We start from the raw sequence: 15849 nt of genomic DNA on the forward strand, positions 1-15849 counted from the left end.
GTGATACTGACCTGAGAAATAGTTTGTCAGCTTTAATGTGCATTTGTTAGGTTAACATCTGTAAATCTTATTCTGTTGTACTGTAGCCTTGTAAAGACTCATGGAGACAACGTGTCATCTCTTTTCCACAGCTTTATTGTCTTGATAAGGTCAATTACAATCATAACAGTTGTTCACTTATATTACACCTTGAGGTAATGAATCACACAGCTGGGAGATACAGGAGAATATTCACACATTATAGAGCGTGTCGGTCTAATCCTGAATGCTGATTGGTTAAAACCGCATTCCAGCCGGTGCCTATTCCACAAGCTACCACCGGCTAAATCTATGACTTTAAAATGCCTATTTACTCTGTTCCAACTGACTGCGCAATCCACTGCCTCATCAGCCCAGCCAGGCAATTTATAAACTTGATAGAATGTTCACACAATCACATCTCTTTGTACTAATACAACAAATGTACCATTTTAGTCTAGCTTTAGATAGCTGTACTGTTATAGTGAAGCTGAGACTGATGATTAGAAAGATACTGTTATTTTGTTACAATGGTACAAAGTCAAATGATGAAAAATACACCTCATGTGCTCCATTACTGGATGGCTCACATTTTTTCTAAACCTAAATTAAACAAGTGACAACGACACAACAAAAGCAAATATGTTCTCCTTGCACATAAAGACGTCTTTGTAAGGATTCTTGCATTTGATGGACCAAACATCATGACTCTGTAGGAACGAAATCACATGACAGGATAATCAGAGTCTGTGCAGTAATATTGCTGATCACTAATATTATAGATCAGTCTGGAGTAATACTGCTGATCACTAATACTATGGATCAGTCTGGAGTAATTCTGCTGATCACTAATACTATAGATCAGTCTGGAGTAATACTGTTGATGACTCCTACTATAGATCAGTCGGTGGAGTAATACTGCTGATCATTGCTACTATAGATAAGTCTGTGGAGTAATCCGGCTGATCACTAATACTATAGATCAGTCTGTGGAGTAATACTGCTGATCACTAATACTATAGACCAGTCTGTGGAGTAATACTGCTGATCACTCCTACTATAGATCAGTCTGTGGCGTAATACTGCTGATTGCTCCGACTATAGAGGAGAGTAGACCGTGTTTAACCATGTGAACTTTCACTGTGTTTTAATGATTAGAGAAATGACTTCTGCTTGCTGTGATGTTATACTCCATGTTTCTGTTTTGCTTCACTGATAACCCCATCACATACTATTCATATTACTGTTTATATCATTGAATACAATACTGTTTACAATACTGTTCATTATACTTTTCATAACTGTTAATAATACTGTTCATAACTGTTTCTAATACTGTTCCTAATACTGTTCATAATACCTTTTATTATACTTTTCTTTCATAACTGTTAATAATACTGTTCATAACTGTTTCTAATACTGTTCCTAATACTGTTCATAATACCTTTTACTATACTTTTCATAACTGTTCGAAAGGTTTGTGTGATTATAAGACATGCCATTCTCCTGGTTAATTTAACTTACCCATTATGTTCATCATCTACCTATGAATAACGATGGCTACCTAAAAAGCAAAGAACAAATAATTTTGGTTATACAGTCAGAAGGTTACACATAGTGGCCTCATTGAATATGATCAAACAGGTGGATTGATTTTCATAAAAAAAAGGTTTAGATCAAAATGAGAAAATGCATTTCATTTCTATTGTATTAATCTACAGTAGATAGCTCACAGGGCATCCTGAACTTATGCATTCCATATATTAGATGATGTTAAACTCTTAATGTTGAGAGAATGACTATCTTACACTGATGGGTGTTCCTTTACATGACATGAACTTACATATAGGTATGTGTTCTCCATACTGTAACTCTCCATCATCACACTTCACCTCAATTTCTTCTATATTCCATGGTGAATAACGTTTCAATTTATGGTAATATCCCTCTTTGCATTGAAGAGTCTTTTTTTCACCGTGCGCAATATTATGTTTCTTGGGTAAATTCTGTAGATTGTACTCTGCATCAAAAGTGGAAATCTCACATTGCCCTGATGGAAATGAAACCCAGTCATTTTTTCATTAACTTAGTGTGCAGTACATATTCATGCATTTACATACACTTGACATGTAGATATAACACCATGTTCAGACCAGTTGAAAATAATGTACTTACATAAACACTTTGGAGGACTCGGCCATTTTCCATTCAGACATCTGATGCTGCCTTTGGAACTCAGTGTAAACTGTCTGCTGCATTGGTAGGACACCTCTGTAATTACACCTTCAACATCTCTCTTTTCCTTGGTGAAATCTCCATTAGTAATGGGAGGAGGATCAGGACAGCTTGCTAGATTAAACAGGGATCATAATACCGTACCATGAAAATACATTACAATGATACACTACCATGATAATACAATACCATGACAATACAGTAGCATAATCGTGATTGTATCATGGTACTGTATTAAAATGGCACTATAGCAGGATAATACAATACCATGAAAATAAATTACAATGAAACAGTACCATGATAATACAATACTGTAGAATGATACAGTACCATGATAATACAATACTGTAGAATGATACAGTACCATGATAATACAATACTGTAGAATGATACAGTACCATGATAATACAATACTGTAGAATGATACAGTACCATGATAATACAATACTGTAGAATGATACAGTACCATGATAATACAGTAAACGTATTTATAGATGTAAGGCTTACCTTTACACTCAACTGGCATGTGCCATTCTCCATTCTTGCAAGTTACTTTTCCTCCAGGGCCTTTGTATGGGCTAATGCATGTATAGTCTATTTGTTTCCCATTTTTGTATCTCTCTAGTGCTTGGTCAATAATCTGAATTTGTTTCCCTGCGCCCTCAGGCTTACCACAGTACTCTGTAGGTGAAGCACCACATGTTTGAACTATCAAATTACAGTTATGTACCAGAGACACAAAAGCGGCAGAGAATGACTGTATGGTTAGAACCATAGTCAATGGCCAATGTACAGTATATTCAGAGAATGTAACTGGGGCAATTTGTGATATTTATATACTGTAAATATGCACTGAAACTCACCCATTATCATATCTAGGAATACTACACTATAATGAATTATAGTAAAAAAACAACAGCAAACTGTAAATCAGAGATTGATATTTCTGTAATACCAAGCAAAGCCTTAACAAGGATTCCTGATTGTGTGAGGGGAGAAAAAGGGTACTATATGATATGGAACTTTTAATCTCAATTACCATTTAGATATCATTTTTTCCCTGTTTGAATAGGTGCTGTTCATAGTAGAGTAACTCTAAACTGAATTACTGCATCAGTTTCAAACCGTTATTAATACTTACGTTTGCATGTTGGTGGTGGAGTTGTCCAACTCCCATTTTCACAAGTAAGTTTTTTATGTCCCTCTATTTCAAAGGACTTGCGACATTCATAATTCACTTCAAATCCCTTTATATATTTATTTTTATACGGGATTTTAACAATTGCATTTTCAACTTTAGGTGGAGGATCACATGGAACGCCTTGCGCGTCAAGAGAAGAAAATATTGCTGAAAGATTAGTGGGTAGAAAACATACACAGTACAGACACAGAACTACTATCTATGTAATTACATGATATCATATGGGCTTCTGGGTCCTTTCCCCCAAACTATTCCAACATATAGTAAACATACATTGAAGGATGACTGGCCACTGTATACAATTAAAATCAATTATATGAACAAAACTATTAACAACTACTCACGTCTACAAGCTGGTAACGGTGTTTGCCATTCTCCATCCTTACATTTTATAGTCTTAGTTTCAGATGTGTATCCAACTTTGCAATCAATAGTAACAGTTTGTTCATTGTTATAGACTTCACTGTGAGGTACCTTTCTTGTGTTGGGAATGACAGGGATTCTGCCACATTGTGATTTATCTAGAGAGAAAGAGCATTGAGATTGAGTTTCAGACCAATATAGCCAAGTCAGAGGGAAATGCATTCTACTGTTCTTGATCTACTTTGTAAAGAGGTCATTTCTAGAGGATCTGTTTTCTTACCAATACACTCTACTATTCAGACCATGTTCCCTCAGTACATGTGGCTTCACCCCACCAACCCCGGTAGAGGGTTTGAACCCTTCATTGCAGGAAAAGTATATCTTGCTTTTCCTGGGATCAACATTCCTCTCATTTGACTGAACTAGGAATCCATTCATCACAGTTGGGTTGATACATGCTCCCTCTATTTCTGGGGGAAACATTGACATGAAACATTATAGAACACAATGTGACACAATGGTTTTAAATCCGGTTCTACAGTTGTAACGCTGAGTTCCTCCCAATTGACTCCGCTGCCAGCGGTAGGGAGAACTCACAAGAGGGTCACGTGGATCACCACATGTTATCCCTACAATGATAGAGATGTTTAGTATTAGCATGAATCATACCAGTACAGTAATACACAGTGATTACACTGTCTATACCTCCTTATACCCTCAACATGGATGCATGCTCCCTTTATTTCTGGGAGAAACAATGGCAGGAAACATTACAGAACGCATTGTGACACATCGTTCAGTTAACAGCGCACTTAGAGGACCTGTTCTACAAAGCATTTCCATATCATTACATTTTGGCCAAGCTGTCAGTTTGATAAAAGCACTGAACAGAGTGAGTTCCTCTCAATTGACCCCGCTGCCAGTAGTAGGGAGAACTCACAAGAGAGTCACGTGGATCACCACATGTTATCCCTACAATGATAGAGATATTTAGTGTCAGCATGAATCAAACCTGTACAGTAATACACAGTGATTCACCTGTGTAAACCCCAATACACTCTCAATATATCATAATACAATATACTCTCCAGTATGAACATACGTTCACAATCTGTTGTGGAAGATGACCACTTTCCGTCCTCTTTGCATGTTATTGTATTTTCAGTCTGACGTGAGAAAGAGTTCTGAGAAGAACTCAGAATCTCAGAATCTCAGAACTCAGAATCCTGAGTCACAGGTCACCGTTACCCGTTCATCAGGCAAGAACAGATTTCTGTCAGCAGGTCTGTAACTGGTTCCTCTTGTTGGTGGCAATGACAACGCACATTTAGCAAATGCTGCTTAGAGACAAAACAATTACGGAAAAACATTATATTAGTATCTTGCTTGAAGTCAAAGAGATGAGTTACCCTGCTGTCTTAAAGGGGCATTCTGCAATAATCAACAATAAAAAAGCGCTCACCCCGCAAAGTTAGGCAAAGTTGATATTTATCCCTCTCAGCAAAAAGCTTTTTCAAAGGTCAACTGCCCTTTAGAACCAGCTTCTCTACTAAAAGGCCTATATATCATCAATATGAGTAAGAAGCATTAATTATAGTGTCAAAATTGACTACAAAGTGTATATACTATCATTTTGGTAATGAAGTCAGTCTTGTCCAAAACGTGTTTGGTATGTGACTGCATCAGGATTCTCTTGAGGGCTTGGTTTGCATTACAATTAATGGTGTGTTCAAAACAAATGGGAACTTGGAACTCGTATATCTCAGACTCTCCGACTTCAGTGCGATCAAAACAACTGGGAACTCGGCCACTGCACTTGAACTGCTTCGCCAGACAAGATGTGTGGTTGGTATTTGCCCTTGCTCGGGAAATACCTACTCTAGAGATGGGCTTCCATAAAGTTGTGGCAGATGGCCAGGATATGGATTAATGTTACACCTGACTAGTTTCTACTTGCGCTGTCAACCTTCAAGAGACTGGTGTGTTGTTGTTAAGTAAAGCAGCTAGCTCCATTTTGTTTCTAGCTTGTTAGCTAGGTAGCTACATGCTATCAGTTGATAGGCTATGCCACTATGATAAATGGCTGTGATATAACTAGTTAAATACATAGTCTCTACCTAACGTGTGATGTGAGAGGAAGATTTGCATAGCTAACATTGCACCTGAAGACCTGGTTGATCCCTGCTAGCTACCGTTAGCTAGCTCATAATCTAGCAAACCTGATGCCATGTATGATACATGTTGCCAGCTTGCTTTCAACAGTGTTTCAACTCAAGCTGGCTAGCTTCTGTCCTTGTTTGTTGTGATTGAATGACAAAGACACACCCAAGAAACATCCACATCAAACCACAACTCCAAGACAACTCTCGTTTGACTTCAGTCATAGGTGCTAAAATTCCTAATGAGCTTTGATGAAAAATTAGGCCAAATCAGTGAATTCTCCCTTTAAAACTGTAATGAGGGTGTGTGTTTCTGGAAGTCAATCAACTATTCTGGACAAGCAGAAGGTAAATGAGAAGGATGAGTCTACCGTATCCGTAGGCACATTCACCATTCATTTTCTATATTCAGGATTCAGCCAAACATCGTTTTAAGCAACCTTTTGGTTACTGGCCCAACGCGCTAACCACTTGGCTATCTGCCACCCTGATTATATTTCAGTCCCTGTATATATATTTTTTTATTTCATTAAAGGGCCCGGGAGAGGGATGCGGCCCGGGGGTCGTACTTTGCCCCCCTTGACTTACCGTTACATTATTTTATGGGACTGAAACATAATTAGGGCGGCAGATAACCTAGTGGTTAGCGCGTTGGGCCAGTAACTGAAAGGTTGCTGGATCGAATCCCAGAGCTGACAAGTAAACAATCTGTCATTCTGCCCCTGAACAAGGCAGTTAACCCACTGTTCCCCGGTAGGCCATAATTTTAAATAAGAATTTGTTCTTAACTGACTTGCCTGATTAATTTTTAAATGTGAAGATATTTTTCTGGTAACTACCTTGTACCAAGATAACGCTACCCAGTGGTATGGGTTCAAATTAATCAATTATTTATAGCTAATAATTGTCTAATTACCATATGTTCGTGTAAATACCTGGTACTTTCTGTACTTTAAATACAGTCCTACAGACTTACCTTGACACTCGATTGTCTTACTCCACTCTCCGTTCTTGCAAGTTGCTTTTCCTCTTGAGCCTCTGTTTGGGCCGCTAAGGCATCCATAATCTATTTTGTCCCCATTTTCATATCTCTCTCGGTCAGGAATCAGCAGCATTCTGGTGTCTGCACCCTCAGGTTTACTACAGGAATCTGCAAGTGAAGCACAGACATGGACAAATACCCTCCTCCATACACTCTTTTGGCTCCTCCATTTAAACCACATCTTGTAAAAACAGTGTAACGTGTTACTCTGTGTGGAAATATCAATCCAATTGCAAGGTTCGACATTAAAGCTTGTACATGACAAGTGAAAATCAAAATAGTCGGGCAAGCAAAATATAGACTTAAGTTGTTCCAAAGGAAGTAAAAAAATTAAAAAATAACATCAAACAATTACTCAGATCAGAATTGAATCAAAGTGTCCTCCGGATGTGATGTGATGTGTTGCGCACTGTTCTCACAATTTGGGGCGGCAGCATAGCCTAGTGGGTAGAGCTTTGGACTAGTAACCGAAAGGTTGCAAGATTGAATCCCCGAGCTGACAAGGTAAAAATTAGTCGTTCTGCCCCTGAACAAGGCAGTTAACCCACTGTTCCTTGGTAGTCATTGAAAATAAGAATTTGTTCTTACCTAGTTAAAAAAAAATAAAGCACATCAGAATATAATGATTGTATTGCATTGAGAGCCACGAGCAGTTTTTCAATCACATTTTTGTACACTATATTCGTAAAGTATTCAGACCCCTTGACTTTTTCCATATTTTGTTAAGTTACAGCCTTGTTCTAAAATGTATTGTTTTTTTTCCCCTCATCAATCTACACCCAATCTACACCCTATGATTACAAAGCAAAAACTGTTTTTTAGACATTTTTGAAAAAAAAAACATAAGTATCACAATTACATTATTATTCAGACCCTTTACTCAGAACTTTGTAGAAGCGCCTCTGGCAGTGATTACAGCATCGAGTTTTCTTGGGTATGACGCGACAAGCTTGTATTTGTATTTGGCCCACCTGTATTTGGGGAGTTTCTCCCATTCTTCTTGTCGCTGCACAGCTATTTTCAGGTCTCTCCTTTTTTTTCTTTTTTAAATATTTTTTTTACCCCTTTTACCCCTTTACCCCTTTTCTCCCCAATTTCGTGGTTTTCAATTGTTTTAGTAGGTACTATCTTGTCTCATGGCTACAACTCCCGTATGGGAGACACGAAGGTTGAAAGTCATGCGTCCTCCGATAAACAACCCAACCAAGCCGCACTGCTTCTTAACACAGCGCCATCCAACCCGGAAGCCAGCCGCACCAATGTGTCGGAGGAAACACCGTGCACCTGGCAACCTTGGTTAGCGCGCTCTGCGCCCGGCCCGCCACAGGAGTCGCTGGTGCACGATGAGACAAGGATTTCCCTACCGGCCAAACCCTCCCTAACCCGGACGACGCTAGGCCAATTGTGCATCGCCCCACGGACCTCCCGGTCACAGCCGGTTACAACCGGTTACGACAGAGCCTGGGCACGAACCCAGAGTCTCTGGTGGCACAGCTGGCGCTGCAGTACAGTGCCCTTAACCACTGCGCCACCCGGGAGGCCTGGTTTCTCCTTCTTTACTTAGATCCTGACTAGTTTCCCAGTCCCTGCCGCTGAAAAACATCCCCCACAGCTTGATGCTGCCGTCCTATGCTTCACCGTCGGGATAGTGCCAGGTTTCCTCAAGATGTGACGCTTGGTATTCAGTCCAAAGAGTTCAATCTTGGTTTCATCAGACAACAGAATCTTGTTTCTCATGGTCTGAAAGTCCTTTAGGTGCCTTGTCCTTCTGGAAAGTTCTCCCATCTCCACAGATGAACTTTGGAGCTCTGTCAGACTGACCATCAGGTTTTTGGTCACCTCCCCGACCAAGGCCCTTCTCCCCCGATTACTCAGTTTAGCCGGGCGGCCAGCTCTAAGAAGAGTCTTGGTTTTTCCAAACTTCTCCCACTTAATAATGTGGAGACTACTGTATTCTTGGGGAGCTTCAATGTTCGAGACATTTTTTGATACCCTTCCCCAGATCTGTGCCTCGACACAATCCTGTCTCAGATCTCTACGGACACACGTCTTGGTTTTTGCTCTGACATGTACTGTCAACAGTGGGACCTTATTTAGAAAGGTGTGTGCCTTTCCAAATCATGTACAATAAATGTAATTTACCACAGGTGGACTACAATCAAGTTGTAGAAACATCTCAAGGATGATCAATGGAAAAAGGATTTTGAGTCTCATATGTAAGTAAGGTATTTATGTTTTTAACAAATGTTCCCAAATTTCTAGAAATCTCTTATCACTTTGTCATTGTGTGGTATTGCATGTAGATTTATTTATTTAAACCATTTTAGAATAAGGCTGTAACGTAACAAAATGTGGAAAAATTCTACGGGTATGAATACTTTCCGAATGCACTGTAGTGTACTTAGTGAGTTATTTGCTCAGTTTGAGCTATTATTTTGTCTGCAAACAGGTTTCTTACGGGCATGAAACGTCAAGGGGATGTTGCTCCAGGAGAGAGAGCAACATTCAATATGTAATTGAGGGAAAAGCTGTTTTTTAAACAATTATTTTTAAAGAGAGTGGAGTTCCAGCTTTCTGTGAGTTTAGCACATATTCTCAACATTAAATAATAAGGAAATGCTACCACTTTACAAACAGAGAATGTAATTGAGATGATGCACAAGTGGAACGGAGTGGAGCGTGCTGTTTGTAGTGAATATATACTCTATATAGGTCTACCAACGGACACTTTTTGTTGGACATTACATTCACTGTTAGATCAATTACATTGCTATCGAGCAACAACATCAATAACAACAACAATAATATTACCCAGCTCTAGACAGATGGTATTCTACATTTTTGTCTCATTCTCTGTATGGTAATAATAATGATACTAATGTATTTCATTTTGTAAAGTGTCTTCTTGCATCATACAACACAATTTGGACTTGAGCTTTCACACAAGTCAAAAATCTGTCTTACTTTTCCAAAGGACAAGTGGGTAATAAAGTTCATGTCAAGCCCTGAAATGTAGTAAACGCAATAAGCACTTCAATGTTTACAGTACTATAGTAATGCCATAGACATTAAACACACAAGAAGAAAGAGCATCCCCACCCCTGTTTTGGTTAAAAGCTGAGGGATGAAATGTTACCACTCTCAAATTCATAGACATAGCTATAGATGCAAGGATAGACCATCCATGATATCAACATTATACCTTGAACCATCTATTGAGGCTATATAGTGTTTGTTTACATTTACTTTGTTTACAAACAAAGGAGTAAAACAATCTTATATTTTGGGTTCTGATGAGGTTCGACAGTTGAACTGAGCTCATGAGTCATTTATAAGTTATGTTCTTCAAGAATCATTTGGTACATGTAATTCATTTAGAAGTCCAACAATGGGTGTAGCAACTGCAGATTTCCCCTTTAAACTGACCTTTGCCCTTGAAGGTCTTATCCCACTCTCCGTTCTTACAAGTTGCAAGACATCCATACTCCACTTGGTCCCCATTTTCATAACGTTCTCGATCAGGAATCGGCAGCATTCTCCTCCCTTCACCCTCAGGCTTACCACAATACTCTGCAGATGAAGCACAGCATGTTTGAACTATCAAAGTGCAACTAACTACATTGACTGAGATGGTCCCGCTTCAAATGACATTCAGTTTATAAAGCCTTCATGATGCGTTCATCAGCACTACATAAATGTGTTACAAATCATCTACAACAGTATGTCATGCTTTATAAATGGTTCATAAATGGGACATAACTGCGTGAAATAATCACCAATGTCCAATGTGACATAACCCACTATGTCAAATATGATAAAATAATCTCCCAGTGCATTACTCATTGGCTTAATCTACCAACCAATCATCTCCACAAGAACTTCCCCCATGTGTCTTGTGCATTAGTCGGTCAGACGTCTTGGCAGTAAAGAGATTGTGTTTGTAGTTCTTATTGAGATAGTTTTCCCCACAATCGACCAAAGATTATAAGTGTGTAGTCTTTATTCATCTGTGTGAAGTCATTAACTAGCTCTGTCCTTTGATAATTAGCTAGCTGGAAATTAGGGCTTGTTGTTTTTTCTCTCTCTTGAGGCTAGGGGAATGGTTTCCACTAGATAGCAAAACCACAAAGTCAAAATTGGTTAGGGTTAGGCATAAGGTGAGCAGTTTGGTAAAGGTTAGTATTAGGTTTAAACTGAAACTCGAAGAAGGGAAATTGTGGAACTGGGCGGAGTTTATGACTTTGTGGCTGTGTTAACTTTTTGTTGTCGAAGGACATGATAACAAATTCTTTATTCAGCAAGGTCATTCCCATACAATTCTATGGTCACTCCCACTAAGGCCAACTTTGAATGGTTGATATCCCAGGCTTATATGTGTGCAATAGCCTGTGGACGAGGTTTGTATCTGGTCAAACACAATTATTTCCAGAAGTTTATTAAGGGTTGGTAACAGGCTGATTGGTCAGCTATTTGAGCCAGTAAAGGGGGATTTAATATTGTTGGGTAGCGGGATTACTTTAGCTTCCCTCCAGGCCTTAGGGCACACGTTCTCTAGTAGGCTTAAATTGAAGATGTGGCAATATCATCTGCTATTATCCTCAGTAATTTTCCATCCAGATTGTCAGACCCCGGTGGCTTGTCATTGTTGACAGACAAAAATAATTTTTTCACCTCTTCCACACTGACTTTACGAAATTCAAAAGTACAATTCTTGTCTTTTGTAATTTGGTCCGATCTACTAGAATGTGTAGTGCCAGTGTTTGTTGCTGGTATGTCATCCCTAAGTTTGCTTTTCTTTGCCAATGAAAAGGTAATTAAAGTAGGTTTCAATATCAGTGTGCTTTGTGATGAATGAGCCATCTGATTCAATGAATGAAGGAGCCGAGTTGGCCTTTTTCCCCAAAAATGTAATTTAAGGTGCTCCATAACGCTTTACTATCATTCTTTATTTATTCTTTATATATTTGTTTCATTGTGTAGTTTTTTAAATTTAGTTTACATGATCTCTTAATTTGCAGTACGTTTGCCAATCGGTTGTGCAGCCAGACTTATTTGCCAAACATTTTGCCTCATCCCTCTCAACCATACTTTTAAAAAATTCCTCATCAATCCAAGGGGATGTAACCGTTTTTGCAGTCATTTTCTTAATGGGTGCATGCGTATTACTAACTGGAATAAGTAGTTACATAAATGCATCAGGTGCAGCGAGGTGCCGGCTAGCGGAGTGGAACACTTAAAAAATAAAGGAGATCAGATGAAAAAATATTTATGTCCAACGTTTTGACAGACAAGCTGTCTTCATCAGGGTATGACAGACAAGCTGTCTTCATCAGGGTATATGTCCAACGTCAGGGTATGATGACGACAGCTTGTCTGACGAAACGTTGGACATAAATATTTTTGCATCTGAGCTCCTAGATTGTGCGGCTCTCCTTTTATTTTTAAGTGCTCCTCATTACACACCACAGACCAGCAAATACTCTTTACATCATCAACATATTAATCACTACAAAACTTGTTTTATGACCTTTTATACACTATATTAGGCCCAGTGTTTGGAACTGTGGTTATCCTAGATATGACTATTATATTGTGATCACTGCATCCTATGGATTAGGATACTGCTTTAAAGTAAATATTTGCAGCGTTAGTAAAGATGTGATCCATACATGTTGATGATTTAAATCCTGTACTGTTTGTAACTACCCTGGCAGGTTGACTGGCAACCTAATCCAGATTGCAGACAAGTTTTTCCTGAGTGGGCAGCTTGATGATAGCCAGTCAATATTTAAATCACCCTGAAAATATACTTCTATGTTGATATCACGTACATTATCATCTTCGCTCGCTTGTAACCGCTAGAAAACACTAAAAACTGCTAGAAAGAGCTAGAAACCACTAGAAACTGATACAGACCGCTAGGAACCACACAAAAGACCACACTTGCCATTTTGGCACTGAGTTGGTTTTTGGAGGGGATTTTTTTTGCAGAGTTTTATTATTTACTCTTTACATTGGATGGCAACAACAACTGCCCGAGTTACACCAGGAACGCTCAATCCTTCCATCAGTGCTCAGACTGTCCGCAATAGGCTGAAAGAGGAAGGCCTGAGGGCTTGAAGGCCTGTTGTAAGGCAGGACCTCACCAGACATCACCAGCAAAAACGTTGGCTATGGGCACAAACCCACCGTCGTTGGACCAGGCAGGACTGGCAAAAGTGCTCTTCACTGACCAGGTGCGGTTTTGTCTCACCAGGGGTGATGTTCGGATTTGTGGTTATCATTGAAGGAATGACGGTTACACCGAGGCCTGTACTCTGGAGCGGGATTGATTTGGAGGTGGAGGGTCCGTCATGGTCTGGGGCGGTGTGTCACAGCATCATCGGACTGAGCTTGTTGTCATTGCAGGCAATCTCAACGCTGTTCGTTACAGGAAGACATCCTCCTCCCTCATGTGGTACCCTTCCTGCAGGCTCATCCTGACATGACCCTCCAACATGACAATGCCACCAGCCATACTTCTCGTACTGTGCGTGATTTCCTGCAAGATAGGAATATCAGTGTTCTGCCATAGCCAGCAAAGAGCCCGGATCTCAATCTAATTGAGCACGTCTGGGACCTGTTGGATCTAGGTCAATTCCCCCCAGATATGTCCTGGAACTTGCAGGTGCCTTGGTGGAAGAGTGGGGTAACAATTCACAGCAAGAACTGGCAAATCTGGTGCAGTCCATGAGGAGGAGATGTACTGCAGTACTTAATGCAGCTGGTGGCCACACCAGATACTGAATGTTACTTTTGATTTTGACCTCCCCTTTGTTCACGGACACATCATTCCATTTTTGTTAGTCACATGTCTGTGGAATTTGTTCAGTTTATGTCTCAGTTGTTGAATCTTGTTATGTTCATACAAATATTTACACGTTAAGTTTGCTGAAAATAAACGCAGTGGACAGTGAGAGGATGTTTCTTTTTTTGCTGAGTTTATATTCCTGAAGACCTGTCAAAAACATAAGTGAATATGGAATTGAAGGCAGAAATTGTCGTCATTTTCCCTGCGTATCAGAAGAGTAATGTGCTGTTTCCCTATGATGGTGTACAATAGTATCTAAATGTAGCAAAGTAAACACATCAGTTACGTTTGCTCACTTTGTACAGTCTAGTCAGTGTCTTACAGAGCAATTGGTGGATACTAATACAATGTGGGCACTACAAGCATGTGAGAAAGTGAAGGAAAACACATCCTTACCAGTCTGAGCTGATGAAGCATCCACATTCACCCATACCACCAGACACAGCAGAGTCAGAGATGATTTCATGTTGATCAAATGCTAGATGCAGTAAAAATGGAAGGAGTAGAAGATAAATATAGAGTGTCTATCCCAAAGTTAATGTTTGTCTACAGAGTTCCAGCCCCCAGGGAGCACTGAAGACAACCACTGTCCAGAGGGACTGACCCAAATACTAGAATTCAATCAAACCTACATTGCGGGGAGGGGAAACACTGAGGAAAATGCTCAATGTAGGAACTGCATTGGTTCAGTCTATTAATTAATTGAGCAAATCAAAACTAATTTAAAAGTGCAAATAATTTGGTCAGCCATATAGAGACATATCTAATCTGAAGAGCATAGATTTAGAGATAGAAAGACATTTAGACAGGTAGCAAATACTTTGAATGTTGATTGTAATGATGATAAGCTCCATTTGTAAGGTCATTGATGAATCACCAAATATGCTGAACAAATGTGTACTGACATAAACCTCACATAAACCTGTCTGTTTACCGTCTATTGACATAGCTATGTTTGTTCCAGCAAGACAACCTTTTCCCGTCAAGCCGTATTATCCAGTGGCAAAAGGGGAGGGTCAAAATCGATTTAAAGTTCATGTTTTATTGACTTCTACACCTTGAGAGCATGCCAGGGTTTACCTCACATTAACCTACCAACTAAACAAAACACACAATGTTACATTTAACTTTTTCTTGCATATGAGAATTGAAGGTCAATATTCCTGCCTCAATGTGTAGAATGCAAAGAACACATCTATGACACTCCGTAACGATGATGCAGTTGAAATACTTGGCAAGGACCACAAGGACATTTTACTAGATATTGTCTGGCTGCTTTGATATTGTAAAAATATACGTTATGTTTCTTTATAGTGAACTTTGATCATGTCATCCCCAGCACCACTAACTTCCCACTGAGCACACACTGGTTGAATCAACGTTGTTTCCATGGAAATTAAATTGAACCCACGTGGAAAAGATGTTGATTTGGCGTCTGTGTCCAGTGGGATGAGAAGGCGTATGGGATAATATTCCAGGGAACAATTAAAATAATAAATATTGGATTAGAGTAGATTGGATTAGAGTAGATTAGTGTAGATTTGTTTAGATTAGAGTAGATTGGATTAGAGTAGATTAGTTTAGATTTGTTTAGATTAGAGTACATTGTATTAGAGTAGATTAGAGTAGACTAGATTCGATTAGAGTAAATTAGATTTTATTAAATTCAATTGATTAAATTAAATTAGAATCAGAGGCACTTTATTTAATGTTGGACAATCATGAAGCTGAAAATAATTTAAGAAAACGATTGACAGGGGTTATTCGTTGACATGTTTGTCCAACAAGCCAGTGGCCATCTCTTCCCGTTAGCTGAATCCACTATTGGCAATGAGGCAAGTTCATGACCCCATGTATACACTGCTGACGAAAATCAACACTTCCTGGGCTAAGTCTACTATGACCAGTACACTTAAAAGTGACATAGTCCACATATACAACAGAGTGTTTAGTTTGATCTTTCTGAGGATGCATGAATTGG

General features: G+C 39.2%; 1 protein-coding gene across 1 annotated transcript; it reads right to left on the reverse strand.

Moving 5' to 3' along the window:
* Window positions 1-114: 114 nt before the first annotated feature.
* Window positions 115-14371, reverse strand: LOC112243367 (complement factor H-related protein 1-like). Its single transcript, XM_042322470.1, has 7 exons — window positions 14265-14371; window positions 10445-10588; window positions 6953-7126; window positions 2194-2367; window positions 1862-2068; window positions 1543-1582; window positions 115-728 (listed from the first exon to the last, which is right to left on the reverse strand). Exons 1-6 carry the CDS (start codon window positions 14332-14334, stop codon window positions 1563-1565), a joined length of 789 nt encoding a protein of 262 aa, XP_042178404.1. The 5' UTR covers window positions 14335-14371; the 3' UTR covers window positions 115-728; window positions 1543-1562.
* Window positions 14372-15849: the final 1478 nt, after the last annotated feature.

Source organism: Oncorhynchus tshawytscha, linkage group LG05 (genome assembly GCF_018296145.1).
Source record: "Oncorhynchus tshawytscha isolate Ot180627B linkage group LG05, Otsh_v2.0, whole genome shotgun sequence".
NCBI classification, from domain to species: domain Eukaryota; kingdom Metazoa; phylum Chordata; class Actinopteri; order Salmoniformes; family Salmonidae; genus Oncorhynchus; species Oncorhynchus tshawytscha.